This window comes from Bos grunniens, chromosome 19 (assembly GCF_055505025.1).
Source record: "Bos grunniens cultivar Pamir isolate PY7600 chromosome 19, Bosgru_T2T1.0, whole genome shotgun sequence".
NCBI classification, from domain to species: Eukaryota; Metazoa; Chordata; class Mammalia; order Artiodactyla; family Bovidae; genus Bos; species Bos grunniens.
Genome location: NC_141183.1, coordinates 11,259,642 through 11,275,807, shown reverse-complemented (window position 1 = coordinate 11,275,807; position 16,166 = coordinate 11,259,642). Strand labels below are relative to the sequence as shown.

Below are 16,166 nucleotides of genomic sequence, written 5' to 3'. Positions count from 1 at the left end.
GGGAAGCCCAATAGTTATATTTTTGAATATTGTATTTGCAAAAAAGGAAGAAAAAGGAGGAAGCTTTCTCAAGAGAAAGGCTGTTTTACCTGTGCTCCTGGGAAACAGTTGGAGAGTATCCGTCTGGTAAGTCGGTTAAACACAAGGGGCATCCCATATGCCCTTGCATGAGGTTAACTTCAATGCAGCGCAGGCAGAATACATGGTCACAGGGCAGGCAAACAGGATCCTGTGCATCTCCCAGGCAGATGGGGCATGGCTGAACCCCAAACCTAGAAGCCAAAAAGGGTGGTCAGTTTTAAAGCAGGGAAGTGGGACATGAGAAGCAAAAAACACAAAGCTTCCGAATTCTCAACCTTGCAGATCCCTAACCCAAAACCTCACCTGGTGAAACTCTCGCTGACCTGGTCCTTACATTCACGAAGAGTAGTCATCACCGCCATGAAAGGCCTGTGGGTCTTCATGTCAGAGTTCTCCAGCAGGCACTGAAAGAGAAGGGCATTGGCAGGAGGGCAGGGGGCAGTGAGGAAGAGCAGAGGTCAGCCAGGCAGCAAAACATAGCATGCCCTCTGCCACTGGTGGAGCTAGACAGTTGGCTCTGCTGTCTGTAGTGCAAGGCTTTTTAAAATTTTATTTAGCAATTTCTTTAACTTTGAATAACCATTGTGACTATTGCTATTTTGGGGAGAAGACCGATATTCTCAGCTTTAGATTTTCCCTTTCTTCCTTTTTTTTTTTTTAAGGTCTACCCCCTCTTTCCATTATATTTCAAACTATAAATGATAATATAGTGACCATCTGTGTATCCACCAAGCGTTAAGTAATCTTGGGATTTTCTGAATATTTGCTTTATCAGTTTCTGAATAACCAAATGTTACAGGTGTACTTTCAACTTCAAGTATATCCCTTTCTACTCCCAGGCCCAGGGAACCACATTCCTAAATTCCCACTTCTACTAGATTTCCACCCATGCATGCATGCATGCACCTCTGTATTAGGGACATCACACTATACCTAAGCTTGGCAACTTCCATTTTTCATTAGTAAAAGTAGGTTCAGATCATTCATGTTTACTACTGCATGGTACTTGTTGACAAATACATTGGTCATCTATTTTCCTGCTAATGAACACTTAGGATGTTCCCAATTTCTTGCAATTACAAACATTTCTGGACCCAACATTCTTCCATGTGTCTGAGTGGAAACAGGAAAATTCCCTAGGGTATATATTTAGAAGTGGAAACACTGTTTCTTAGGAAAGACATATCTTTAATGACATAAGATAGTAAGTTTAATTGGTATGCTTATGGAATTTTCTGGTTAGATATGATGCCTGTTATAGGTGTTTTTAAACATAATATAGATATTACGTATACCCATGACATTATCTGCTCAAGGAAATTTCCTTTCTATTCCTAATTCGGCAAAAATATCTGTTTACCAAATTATATATTTTATGAAAAGCTTTTTTTGTACTTTTTGAAATAATCATCTGCAGTGTATTTTTTGATTTGTTATGTAACTGATGACATTTATAGGTTTTATAACTTTGAGCCATCCTTGAATTCCAGGACTAATCTTACTTGGAAATTATGAGTTTTTAATACCCTGCTAAATTTGATCTGTTAAATAAAATATTCAAAAATGGCCCAAGGACCTGAATAGACATTTTCCAAAGAAGGTATACAAACGGGCAATAAGCACATGAAAAATACTCAACATCACTAGTCACTAGGGAAATACAAACCGAACCACACTGAGTTGGTGCTCTGTGATGACCTAGAGGGGCGGGATGAGGGGAAGGGAGGCTCAACAGGGACACACGTATACACACAGCTGATTCATGTTGTTGTACGCAGAAACTAACAACATTGTAAAGCAATTACACGCCAATAAAAAAAACCCAACACCACAATGAGATACCACTGCATACCCATTGGGAGGGTTATTATTTTAAAAATGGAAAATAACAAGTATTGGCGGGGATGTGGAGAAGTTGGAGCCCTGGGTCATTGCTGGTGGGAATGTAAAATGGTGTGGCAATTGTGGGAAACAGTATGGTGATTCCCCAAAATGCCAAACATGGAATTACCACGTGATCCAGCAATCCCACTCTTAAGTACACACCCAAAAGAATTAAAGTAGTGACTCAAATAGATACTTCTATGCCCAGGTTCATAGTGGCATTTCACCAAAAGGTGGAAACATCCCAAGTGTCCATCAACAAATGGCTGGATAAACAGAATGTGCTCTCTCCATACAGTGGAATCCTACTCAGCCTTAAAGAGGAAGGCAATTCTGACACCTGCTACAATGTGGACACATCTTGAGAACATGAAATATGCTAGTTAAAACAGGACATTTCAAAGGCTGCACAGCAAAGCTGCTGGCAGTGCTTGTGTGAGGTTCCCAGGAGGCAGAGGCTGTTTTCCCTGAGAGGCCGCTGATGCTGAAAGGACGGTCACTTTTTCTGCGGGGTATTATCCTGTGCGGCACCAGCTTTATAAAGGGTGTCGAGGGGCAGAGACATGGGCCTTCCTGTGCCCTTGCTCCCACCAACAGCACTGTGTTTGGAAGTCCACAAGTCCAGTGGCATTCTCTTATACCCCCGTCTTCCTGATCATGGCAGTGGCAAGCTGCTCCCGCTGTGGGGCAGGCTGCTGGTCTTTCTAGGGCCACTGGAGGCCTGGTTGGAGCCCACCCTTCAGTCCTGCCAAGCAGATTTGCTGCATTGATAGTTCCTTTTCCTGCAAGAAACCCTAAATGACATACCTTGACTTACCACTCAGGAGAGGGTAAAAATTAAATCATTAAATGCCGCAAATAGAGTAGCTTATGTGATGAAATCACTTTCATTACTATATTCAGATAAAACTGTCTGAGCAGAAAGGGAATATACCACCTCACTGATAGAGGTTAGGTCATGTTTCAACTGTGCTTCGTCTTACAAAGAGGCAGACCTCTGCCTGCTAGGCGGAACCTTTGCGCTCACCTTATTTAGCAAGGAGACATAGTTGGTCACCAGCTTGCGCAGCTCGGGAATTTGACTCTCCGTCTCTAGCAGCACGTGCTCCACAAAGAGCGAGATGGAGAAAATGCGATTCCAGTGGGTTCTGTCAAGAGAGGGGTTCCCTCACTCAGCTCTGACAAAAAGCACCTGAGACAGAAGGCAGAGGTGCAGGGAGGTAGTTTCAAGGCACAGGAGTTGAAAGTTAAGAAAAGGAGCAGATCTTAAAGTATTGAAATCATACAGAGACTGTTCTCTTATCACTGTGGAATTATATTAGAAATCAATATCAAAAAATATTTGAAAATAACCCACATATTTTCAAGTGCAATGTGACATTTATCAACAGAAATCTTTGACTTAGCCACTGAAAGCCTCAGGAAAACTAGAAGACTGGAAAAACACAGAGGGTGATTGCAGAGAAGAAAAGATTTAAATGAGAAATATGAAAGTGAGAAATTAATATCAGATACTTTAAAAACCCCATGTATTTGGAAATTAAATGTCCACTTTTAAATGGTAGATGTATATAAGAAGCCATAACAAGGAAAATTAGAAAATATCTGTAACATAATAAAAGTGAAAAGGGAATTTCTCAGAATTTGTTGTATGCAGCTGAAGCAACTGAATACAATGTGGAATCTTGAATAAGATATGAAAACTAATAATGGACACTAACCTAAAATTTTGCAAAATTTGAACAAAATCTGTACTTTCTAATACTGTATCACATGTTAATTTCCTGCCCTTTTTTTTTTTTTTTTCCACAATATGGTATTTCTTTATATTCTCAGAATTGGATTAGAAGTTCCAAGCTTCATTCAAAAAAATTTAACTCACTAAGATAATAAACTTTCTAGTCTTTAAGCAAGAATATTAGAGGCCAAAATACATGGAAGTATATCAACGTTATGGTGAATAAATATTAGAAATCTAGCATTCTATTCGTATTAAGTCAAACAAGTGGAATCAAAATGTCATAAATTCTTTGCTAAGCAAAAATTCATGTCTCTAAAATACATATTTTAATTATACATACTATGTTTATATGTACATATACATATCTGTGTATGTACAAAACTTTTTTTCCTATGCTAGATCAAGTCTTAAGAAAGAACAATAAACAAGAGACAGAAATTGGAAAACATAAACTAAATGAAACGGGAGCACTGAATATGAAATAGAAAAAGTGAAACAAACTAGACAAAAGTAAAAATCATCATATAATCCAATTATTTTTAAACATGGATAATCGTTAGAAACACATCTGGAACTCTGGAGAAAAAAGCAAAACATGGGCATTTGTATTTTTCAAAAAATTCCAAGATAATTCTGATATGCCTCTGGATTTTAAAAAGTATTACAAGTATTAAGTACAAAATATTTAATATTAAATACAAAATATTAAATATAAACATTAAATTTATTTTAATATTTAATATTAAATAATTATATTTATAATTATTTATAATATAATTTTAATAATTATAATGTTAATGTTTAATAATAAATAATTATTAAATAAATTTAATAATTATACTACTTTATAATAAATAAATTAATAATTTAATATTAAAATATTAAATTTAAATATTAAATAAAATATTAAATTTAAAATATTAAAAACAAAATACAAATATTTAATATTAAATACAAAATACAAGTATTAAATACAAAAAGTATTTAAAAAGTATACTTTTTCTATTACATGGTAGTTTTACTGATATAGAACTCTATTATTTTCTGTTGACCTATCATAACAATGGTATTAAGTGAATAAATAATAGTTATATAATCACAATAGTAAAAGGTGTTTACCGTTTTCATGTTTCAATACCTTTAGACCATGAAGTTTTCACACCTTGGATATGTTCTAAAGTCTCTTAGTTTACAGTCTATGGGAACTTGAATAGAATTTGTATCCTACTGTTGTGTGAAAATTACAAAAACTTTATTATGTTGAATTGGTTCATGGTGCTTTTCAGATCTACTGTATTTTTTTACTTTTTTGTATATTCATTCTATTAATTTTTGAGAGTTTGATATTAAAACTACAACTAAAAATCTTAATTAATCTACTTAAGAAATAATTGTAATATATGGTGGAACTATATGTAACTTTGTTCTGTACCTTCCAAATCTCCTATAAATGTGTTATCATACTTTCATAATTTAAAAAATAAAAAAGAAAGAGGAAAAGAAGGAGCAGGTGAGAAGGTAAGTGAATTAGGTAGAAACCCTTTGTGATGTTCTCCCTGACCTCTACCCACTTCTGTCTTTCTCCTCCCCACAGACTCCCAGCTCAGACAACTCAAGTTCCATGCCTCTGCCCACGTCTGGTGACTCCCACCTCGCCCTTAAAGGCCAGCCCAGGACTTGTCCTCTGGGAAGTCTACCCCGAGTGCGTGCCCTTTCTCTGTCACCCTGCTGGGGTCCTCTGCAGCTGCTCCTTCTCCCGCAGGATCGTAATAATCCGCTCACCTCTGTGTCACCCCCATCACTCTGTGCACTCCCTGAATGCTCAGTTCTCTCCTCTGTTTTTCTAGGATCATTGCAATGCCTGGCATTTAAGTAGGCTTCCACAGATGTTATAGAATGAATGAGGAAAGGCCCACTTCCTGCAATAGGAACATCTGCTCTCTCTCTCTGATGTGCCTGGGCCTCCTGGGTCTTACCTGATATCTCTGATGAGGGTTCTGGTCATCATCCCACAGTCCTGCATGTACCCTTCTGAGCAGAGGAGCTCCAGTGGCATGGAAAGATTCTTCACAGTCTGTAACCAAGCTTGGGGACTGGGCTTCAGGAGGTTTTCCGTCAGCATTTCAGCACAGGCCACTGCTGCCAACACATCCAGACTCTAGGGAGCAAAGAACAGGCCCATGACTGAGCAGTCTGTTCCCCGACCCCCACTGGGCTGCTCTAAACCTTAAATCGGAGGTCCTGGGTGTTTTCTTGTGTTCCAGGCTTGGAGCTTCCTCTTTCATTGTCTTGGGATCTAGGAGGCGTGAGTTAGATGTATTCTAACTGAGAAGCCACGCTGACGTGTGTGCTGGTGAAGATGTCTCCCGGTTGGAACAAGGCCCATAAGCTTCCCCTTCCCAGGGTGGTGGTGGGAGCACCCCTCCCTCCACACTCGCTTGAGGAGGCCAAGCCGGGCTACAGGCACGAAAGATCCCTAAGAGGGGCCATACCATCTCATGTCCAGCCCAGGTGTGGTTCTGTGTGCCTTTCGTAAGGCTTAGTAGAATTGGAGGGTGGATGGTCAAGATCCTGGAGAAGTTCTGTAGCCGGCTTCTGAAACGGTGGTAGGCGAGGTGCACTAATGGTAAGGAGACCTCTTCCTCTGGCCTTCCTGCATTCAGCTGATTGATGCAGGACCACAGAGCCATCTGCAGAACCTGGGATGAAAAACAAGCTTTTATTATATTATTTGTAAAGTATTTTTTAAAAAGCTACATTTTGCTTGTGGAAAATGAGAACCATTCAAAAATGACAAAAAAGAAAATTAAAAACCATGCACACTACTAGTATCCCACATTTACTTCTTGGTGTTATCCCTTCTAGACATTTCTAGATCCATACCTCTTCTCCCAGTGGTCCCCAAATTAGTGTCACAATGTATTCCCGATCTTTTTCCACTTCACAAGCATTGCTCTATCACAAGCACACCTGAAGAACATTGTTCTCAATGGCTGCACAATACCAATCAAATGGCTGTACTTTAACTCGTCCAACCCTCACGTTTTGACAAGTAAATTGTTTCTAATTTTCCATTTTTAGAAATAGAACTGAAAAGAACATTCCTATGAATAAAATATTTGTTCACATCTCTGAAAATGTTCTCAAGATCAAATCACCAGTTCAGATTTTATTCAGAAGTTCTCCCTTCACCTCGACGGTTTACAGAACCACCATGCTGTTCACACCACCGTTGGCACTGGAGGAACTTCTGGCCATTTTTAAAAAACCAGTTTTGCCACAGACAAAAATGATGGTAGCTGAAAGTTGTTCATGCCTTGTTGATTTACTAGTGAGGCTGAGAAGTTTCCTCTGTTTTCTGGACATCTGTATAATTATTCTGTTAATAGTCAACTTATAACTTTCATTCGTTTTTAAAGATTAGGGGATGTTCTTATTGGTTCCTAAGAACACTTTATTAACCCTTAATTATGCTGGTTGTATGTTCTCAAAACTGCCAGTTTCCTTTTTTATGTACTGAAGTTTGAAATCTTCAATATTTCCATTGAAATTTCAGTTACTCTTATTATTAACTTGCTATGATCAGTTAAATATTTACCTAGTTTTCTTCCAGAAAAACTAAACATTTAAAAAGAAAGCATCACAGGAAATGGGAGGTCTTCTTCCTGTTACTAAAATCTCCATGCCTTAGGGGTGCTGAGAGGTGGGGTAAGTGTCCAGCCTTGAGGCTTCTGAAGGTGTGAGTGGCATTTTCTCACACCACTCTCCTCTTGGGCCACATTCTGTTCCACAGACATTGCAGCTCCGGCAGTGGAGGAAGTTCCATGTTGGTATTTTGCCCACTTACGCCAGCCTTGCCCTGACCGCGAGTCAGTACTTACGTTTAACTGTTCCCAAGTGGACACTCTCATGGTCAAGAGAAGGAAATCTTTCAGGTAACACTGAAGAAGCTCCTGCCGCTGGTCCACTGTGAGCTGAGCAAGAAAACTTCCCAGTGGGGTCTTCTGAAAGAGTTCTAGTAACTTCTCTGCCAGTCCTGCAGGGAAGGGCAGGGGGCGGTGGGGCGGGGAGGGAGAGAGACCCACTGGGGTGGTGATGGTGACTAGGACTCCCCTTACCCACCAAACGCCTTTTTAGCTTCATTTCTGGACACTTCAGATATTCTCCAGTGAAATAACAGGAACAAAGTCAGAAGGAATGCTCTGTTCTGGTCATAAAAGCCTGCGTGTGTGCTAAGAAGTCGCTTCAGTCATGTCTGACCTTTGCGTCCCCATGGACTGTAGCCTGCAAGGCTCCTCTGTCCATGGGATTCTCCAGGTAAGAATACTGGAGTAGGGTGCCATGCCCTCCTCCAGGGGGTCTTTCCAACCCAGGGATCGAACCAATTTCTCTTATGTCTCCTGCACTGGCAGGTGGGATCTTTACCACTAGTGCCACCTGGGAAGCCCCCATAAAAGTCTAGCTAGCCCTAAAGAGAATACAATCTGGGATAGACCAATATTTCCACAAGTTGTAAAGTGCTTCGGGAGTCCAGGACCAAAGTGAACCAGGAACAAGTGGGCTGCCTGCCGGGAGTTGGGTCAAATGCTGCTCAGACCAAAAAGACCTGCCTTCTAGCGGATGGGGTGCCTGGCCCCCATGTCATGTGCTATCATAGAACAGTAGGGTCAGTTTTTGATAGGGTATGAAAAAGAGAAATACGCTTTCCTCAAGAGAGATTGTTTTGAGTTTGTTCAGAAAGAGTGACAGAAAGCGTATCGAGAAATCTCAGTTCATCTTCAAGTATTTTGACATGAATTTCTTAAAAGACATCTGGCCTTTATTTAAAGATTGAACTGTAGTCGATGTACCATGTTACTTTCAGTGATCTGATGTCTGCCTATCTTCTGAAATGATCGCCATAATTAAAAAAAAAAAAGCTATACATAAACTTTGAAAAGACTACTTCTCGTATGAAAGATGACATTCCCAAAAGTGGTGTGTGACCATTGGGGTTTTCCTGGAATGCCTGTGGCCAGATGACTTGGCATATGACCACAGAGCAACAGAGGACAATGACGGCTCGGTCTGGGCAAAGGTACTACTCTGGTCACTGGCACTTGCTGAGAGGGGCTCAGCCAGAGACATCCTGGTGTCCTAGTTGTCCAGGACTCAAATGGAGGTGATGACCTATGACAGGGTATCAGGGTCTCCTCCTGTAGAACACATCCCCTCCCACCACTGCTGGGCTCACCTGCATCTCCTGTGATGTACTGAGTGTGGACCCACAACTCCTCCAGATAGTCCTTGATTCTCCAGCTGAATGGGACACTATTGGACGCCTTCTCTGGGAGGTTCATGTAGTTCTGCACCACAATGTAGGACATCTCTCCTTTAGACCTGCAACAGGCCAAACGAGGACTAGAATTAAGTGGTTACTGAGACAGCACTCAAGACGCAGATGAGATCTGCTTCTGATGCCAATTCCTCTTCATCTTCAAGTACTGGGAAGCTTAGTGGGCTGCAAAGACAGCCCCCTGGTCTACTGAACAGCTCATTTTTATACTATAAAAGAACTGAAGGATGATCTTATATCATCTCTGGGTTTTACAGACAAAACAAAGACAAACCACAGTTGGAAAGCTGCTTGAAATCTTGGGCAGAACCAGTCTGGTGATGTCTGAACCCACTCTTGCCCTATACCTGTGCAGAGAATCAGAGCCACCTAAAAGCCAAGCCAAGTTTTGGTAGGCCAGCTGAGCTTGAGTTACATAAGATCAGGCCCAGGGACAGGCTCTGCGGTTCCTGCCACTGGCAGGAGGAACAGGAAAAACAACATAAACGCTCCCTTACATGCAGCCTCCCCTGCAGATGAGGTGAAACTGGGCCATTTTAACTGCAAAGGGTGCTCTGAGCACAAGGAAATGAAGAAAGTCAAGAACGAAGCAAGAATTTTTCAGAATTGTGTCAACGCTTTGTTACTGTTGTCATGCCCTTGAGGCTACAAAAAGGGCCAACTTCAATGTGATTCTAAAATCCATACTAGTATTTCATCAAACATCTGGGGGAGCCTATTAAGTTTGCTGCTACATTATGGGTTTATTTCCCTTCCCAAGAAAAGAAAGTCTTCTATTCACCTTGTATCAATTGTCACAAGAGGAATGTTCAGAAGTTTAATGTCACAGAAAATAAACATCCAAAGATCTCTCGCCCAGGACGGAGAGTGTGGGCTGACCAGCAGCTCAAGGTTGCCATCCCTGTCCACGCAGGAGATCACGCTCGCCAGCAGGGGAGTCACAGCACCCTGGACCCGCTTCCAGAGGGTCTGCCTGTGTGTGAGAGAGACAAGTCCGCTCAGATTAGAAGGACCACAGACCATAGTGGGATGCCCATATCCTTTTCATATTTTGTGCCTTCGTGGCAGTAACAAAACATCTGCTCTACTATTCCCACACTAAAGCTGTGTTTTTCATGTTTTTTACATCATTTTTAAGTACTAGAAGAGATTAAATCAAACTAAGATTAGAGGCAGGTCAGGAAGCAACAGTTAGAACTGGACATGGAACAACAGACTGGTTCCAAATAGGTAAAGGAGTATGTCAGGGCTGTATATTGTCACCCTGCTTATTTAACTTTTACGCAGAGTACATCATGAGAAACGCTGGGCTGGAGGAAGCACAAGCTGGAATCAAGATTGCCGAGAGAAATATCAATAACCTCAGATATGCAGATGACACCACCCTTATGGCAGAAAGTGAAGAAGAATTAAAGAGCCTCTTGATGAAAGTCAAAGAGGAGAGTGAAAAAGTTGGCTCAAAGCTCAACATTCAGAAAACTAAGATCATGGCATCCAGTCCCATCACTTCATGGGAAATAGATGGGGAAACAGTGGAAACAATGGCTGACTTTATTTTCCTGGGCTCCAAAATCACTGCAGATGGTGATTGCAGCCATGAAATTAAAAGACGCTTACTCCTTGGAAGGAAAGTTATGACCAACCTAGACAGCATATTAAAAAGCAGAGACATTACTTTGTCAACAAAGGTCCATCTAGTCAAGGCTATGGTTTTTCCAGTGGTCATGTATGGATGTGAGAGTTGGACTATAAAGAAAGCTGAGCACTGAAAAATTGATGCTTTTGAACTGTGGTGTTGGAGAAGACTCTTGAGAATCCCTTGGACTGCAAGGAGATCCAACCAGTCCATCCTAAAGGAGATCAGTCCTGGATATTCATTGGAAGGACTGATGTTGAAGCTGAAACTCCAATACTTTGGCCACCTGATGTGACGAGCTGACTCATTTGAAAAGACCCTGATGCTGGGAAAGATTGAGGGCAGGAGGAGAAGGGGATGACAGAGGATGAGATGGTTGGATGGCATCACTGACTCAATGGACATGGGTTTGGGTGGACTTCGGGAGTTGGTGATGGACAGGCGTGCTGCGGTACATGGGGTCACAAAGAGTCAAACATGACAAAGCGAATGAACTGAACTGAACTGAAGATTAGAGGCAGAACTTGAAAGGTCCTTAATTTTATCTCGAATAGACTGGAATTAGTTCATTGAAAAGGCCAAGTAGTATTGTTTTATTTTGTTACATACTTGTTTTCCAGAACAAGTCATGTATGCTCTATAAATAAATCAAAGAACGACCAAATTCACTTGAAAAGTACGTCATTTGAAGAAAATCAGTTGTGAATAGGCTATAATAAAGAAACCAAAGTAAACTCATTTCACATTACATTAAACAAGAAAGCATGTCTTTATCTAAATCACTTCAGTTGTGTATGACTTTTTGTGACCCTATAGACTGTAGCCCACCAGGCTCCTCTGTCCATAGGATCCTCCAGACAAGAATACTGGAGTGGATTGCCATGCCCTCCTCCAAGGGATCTTCCTGATCCAGGGATCGAACCTATATCTCTTACGTCTCCTGCATTGGCAGGCACGTTCTTTACCACTAGTGCCACCTGGGAAGCCCTGTGAACACCAGCAAATGTAGGAAGTTCAGTAAGTGAAGGGGTGGTGTCAAGGGTACATAGAAAATATAGATTTTTAAGAAGCATTTATCTAAAATCCATACAGAGGAACCAAGAGAAACAAAAATAATTCCAGGTCCAAGTCTGATCCTTCAGAAGGTACAACAGGGAAAGAAATGAAAAATAACTAGAGAAAAACATAGGAGCAGAAAAGCCCTACAGTTACAAAACCAGCATCAGTAAGCTCACATGGTCCATTCAACCTAGATATTCCCACATGTCCTTCTTGCCAACAGTGTGGAGATACATCCCCGCAGAATTCAAGCCTCTGGACAAGTCAAGCGTTCTCCGGGAGTCAAAGAAACTGAGGGCCAGATTGGTGAAGTCCCAGGTCTTAGACGACCTTGCAGATGGGGTGGGCAGCATCTCCCACTGCCCACCACAGGACGCAGAGCAATAGCCTCTCCCTCAGCCATACAGGTTGGCATGGACTAGTCTTGAGCACAGCATCAAGGTTTATAGAAAAAAGACCACGGACAATAAGTGAATACTTTGGGTCTTATTTTTGTGGTTATCAAATAACTTCATGCAAGAGGTCTAGGACAAAAACGTCCTTCCCTCCCCTACATATCTATCATCTCTTTAATTTACCAACCTAAAAGGGCACCCATGTCTATGGTGATGAACATGGTGGTAAAAGTTTACATCTGATAAGAACAGATGTTCTGGTTTTTGTTTGTTTTGGGTTTTGCTATGAAAAAATTTAAACACACAAAAGTACAGAAAAGAGTCTAGCAAACCCCATACAACTTACCACCCAGACTATCTTGTGCTCTTCGGGGGAAAAAAAGTTGATGGCTCTGAATTTCTCAGAGGTATGGAAGGAAGCGGCCCCTCAGCTTGGAGAGCCTTGTGCCCAGCCCCTCCCCGCCCCCGGGGCTTCCTTTCCTGGCGGTACCTGAACGTGCCGGCCTCCTGTAGAGCGTCCTGATTAGAGGCCTCCCTCACCACCCAGTCCTTCACATTGCAGATAGCGTTCTCTTCCTGCTTCATTAAAAGGACGTAGAGGCGCATCTTAGCGACCAGCAAGAAAGTGGCTGTGGAAAACCAGAGCAGACACGCATTCAGCACATACCTGGGCATCGAGTGGTGGACTCGACATCCTGGACCCATCCCAGCAGGAAGGGAAGCCCATCTCCTTTGGCCAGGCCGAGTCTACAGAAATCCCAGAGGCCTGCCTAGATTGCCAGAGAGCCAGCTGCTTCTGGGAGCCATGGAGAGCTACAGCAGGGGGATGACTCAGGGACCGAAGGAGAAGCCCAGGCTTGGGTGTGGACAAGAGGGGCTCCCACACCTCTGTACTCACCGTCTTCATCTAGGAGTCTGAGGAGGATGGACACCCTCCGAACGCTGCGCTGACAGCCCTCATTCTGGTCTCTGAGCATGCCCACGGCGCCCTGAATACAGCTTCTCAGCAGCCTGGTGGTGTCCAGGATCTGCATCTGTCAACAGACAATCAAGCCTTCCATTTCTGCTACTTACACGTCAAGAAAAGCCAGGTGATGCCAGAGATGAGGTCCAGGCACTGGGTGCAGGGGAAGTTTTCCTCCTGCCCAAGCTCCCACCACATGCCCTTGTCAAGTTCCCCTGAGAACCACTGTGAGGGAATTCCCTGGAGATCCAGTGATTAGGACTTTGCACTTTCACTGCCGTGGGCCTGGATTCAATCCCTGGTTAGGGAACTATTAATAAGACCCTGCAAGCAATGTCGTTCGGCCAAAAAAAAAAAAAAATCCACTACAAGACATCCTATGTGCCTGGGGACCTTGTCAGTGGTCAAGCAACAGAACAAAACTGTCCAGCAGACACCAGGAAAAGCCAAAGTCAGGTCTGCTGCTGGTGATCTCAGCTGCACTCACAGAGGCAGGGAGAGGAGTGCTGGGCTGAGCCCAGGCCATCTGAGTCCACTCCTCGGACCGCTGGGTGTAAGTCTAAGGAAGCGGAGCCCACAGCCCGAGGGCTTAGAGGGATAGAAAGAGTGAGAACTTACATCATGTTCTGGTCCGAAGCCTGGGCTATCACTTGTCTCAGGACTTTCTGTCTCCATTTCCACGTCTGCCACTTGCTGTGATGTGACCGCCTCAGTTTCCATCACCTCCTCACCATCTTCTTGGGCTCGGCGTCCCACCTCCACTGCAAAGAAGTAAAACAGTGGAGCTACTGTTCAGAGGCAGAAGTGGCGGTGGGGAGCACTGGCAACATCGTGTGCGTTGTGTGCTGGGGATCTATCCGGGTTTCCCTGGCACCAGCCTCAGGAAGGGGCTCCAAGGGAGAGACCGTCAGTCACACGGATCAGCCTCCACTCGCCACTGGACGTGGTTCACCAGTGGCAACCCAAGCTTCCACCCTGGGCTCGGAAGGCTGATCCGGAAGCCAGGGTAAATAGATTCTGACATGTTCCACAGGCACCTGCAAAGACCTTGTGGAAATACTGTCTTCTCCTGGCCTTGGAAGCAGCAGACGGTGCCCTGGATTCAACAATACTCAGTTCAACAAATGTGTCCCGAGCTCTTGCCAAACGGCAGGTGTTGGACTGGGGTACAGTAGCCTAAGCACCTGTCCTCGCAGCAGAGTGCACACCTCCTGGCTTCCGCTCCCACCATCCTACCTCCCCGAGGACCTTTTCTCCAGACTCACCCTTAGGGGCATCTTCTGGTTTAAACAGCTGGCTGATGGCCACATCCTGCAGTTTAGTTATGTCTGAAACCATGACTGTGGATCTCCGGAGGTCATCGATGTGCACAGAATGCCACAGCCCTGGGAAAACAAGCCCCAGAATCTTCCCTGTGTCCTCTGGTTTCTTCCTGACAGTTGTAAGCAGGGATACACCATTGTCCTGACGTTTTAACATACTATTGAATGAATGATTTGTATCCTAAAGTCTAATCCCTTGAATATACACAGGAAACATATAGATGTCATGCTACAGATGTTAACAACTTTAGCATCAAAATCAGTTTTAAGAACTGAAATGACTAATATAAAAAAGTATTTAGAGAAGGCTTATTATTCTTTTATAAATGTATTATTAAACTTTGTGTATCATAATCAGTAGAGGGGTGTGAGACACCAGCAAGGTTTGCCATTAACTATGAAATTATTAACCTGAACTATTATTTGCCCATTTGCTAGAACACCAATTTTCTCATACAGGAGATTCCTTGGAGATTCTTTGGGATCAGGTCCCAACAAAACAAATATTACAATAAATCAAACCACACAAGTTTTTTGGTTTCACAGTGTCTAGAAACATTTTGTTTATACTACATTGTATTTTATTAAGTATGTAATACCATTATGTCTCAAAACACGATGTACATGCCTTAATTAAAAAATACTTGGGACATTCCTTGTGGTCCAATTGTAAAGAATCCACCTGCCAAAGCAGGAGACACAGGTTCAGTCCCTGGTCTGGGAAGATCACACATGCCTCAGGGCCACTACGCCTGTGCATCAGAACCACTGAGCCCATGCACCCCAGACCAGTGCCCTGCACTAAGAGAAGCCGCACAGTAAGTCTGAGCACCACAACTAGAGAAAGCCCAAGCATAGCAATGAAGACCCAGGGCAGCCAAAGTAAACAAATAAAAATACTGTACTGCACATACACAAAAGAAAACAACCAAAAAATACTATATTGCTAAAAAATGCTAACCATCATCCTAGCTTTCATCTAGTCGCAGTAGTAACACAAAAGGTCACTGATCGCAGGTCACCATAGCACATACAATAATGAAAATGCTTGAAATCTTTTGAGAATTATCTCAAACACATGAGATAATTCAGAGACATGACGTGAGCAAAGGCCTTCAGAAAAATGGCACTGAAAGACTTGGCACGAGCCTTTAGTTTGTCAGAACTGCAGGTCTGCGGAGTGCAACAAAGCAAAGTACAAGTAAACAAGGTGTGCCTACGCAGTAAACATCTGCTGAGTCTTCATCAGGAAAAAGAGAGAGATTTAAGATAGCATTTTCTGGCCCCAGAAGCAGGCGTTAAGTATCCACACATTCAGAACAATGCTAGTGGGAAATATCTCTCTGCATTATCCATATAGTAAAAGGGGAGGAACCAGAGATTAATCAAGCATGTATCAACAAATAATGAAATGAAGTATTGTATGCTGTAGCAAGAGTCTGAAGATGAAGTTTTTTTTTTGTTTTTTTGCATCAATCAGCTTTAAGAACGGAGAAGGCAATGGCAACCCACTCCAGTACTCTTGCCTGGAAAATCCCATGGACGGAGGAGCCTGGTAGGCTGCAGTCCATGAGGTCTCTAAGAGTCGGACACGACTGAGCAACTTCACTTTCACTTTTCAGTTTCACTCATTGGAGAAGAAAATGGCAACCTGCTCCAGTGTTCTTGCCTGGAGAATCCCAGGGACGGGGGAGCCTGGTGGGAGGCCGTCTATGGGGTTGCACAGAGTCGGACACGACTGAAGGGACT

The 16,166-nt window shown here is 42.8% G+C and overlaps 1 protein-coding gene across 10 annotated transcripts in view; it reads right to left on the bottom strand.

Annotated features, from left to right (window-relative positions):
• Positions 1-16,166, bottom strand: part of LOC147351213 (E3 ubiquitin-protein ligase RNF213-like) — a 121,694-nt gene that overhangs the window by 27,532 nt on the left and 77,996 nt on the right. For all 10 annotated transcript variants that reach the window (XM_086356521.1, XM_086356518.1, XM_086356525.1 and 7 more), the window contains 12 exons: positions 14,361-14,480; positions 13,714-13,856; positions 13,030-13,165; positions 12,622-12,760; positions 9,823-10,014; positions 8,940-9,085; positions 7,588-7,742; positions 6,199-6,405; positions 5,683-5,864; positions 2,993-3,113; positions 385-485; positions 90-272 (listed from right to left, as the gene is read on the bottom strand). In XM_086356521.1, the coding sequence (XP_086212647.1) occupies positions 90-272; positions 385-485; positions 2,993-3,113; positions 5,683-5,864; positions 6,199-6,405; positions 7,588-7,742; positions 8,940-9,085; positions 9,823-10,014; positions 12,622-12,760; positions 13,030-13,165; positions 13,714-13,856; positions 14,361-14,480 (1,825 nt within the window). The remainder of the gene's footprint in view (positions 1-89; positions 273-384; positions 486-2,992; positions 3,114-5,682; positions 5,865-6,198; positions 6,406-7,587; positions 7,743-8,939; positions 9,086-9,822; positions 10,015-12,621; positions 12,761-13,029; positions 13,166-13,713; positions 13,857-14,360; positions 14,481-16,166) is intronic.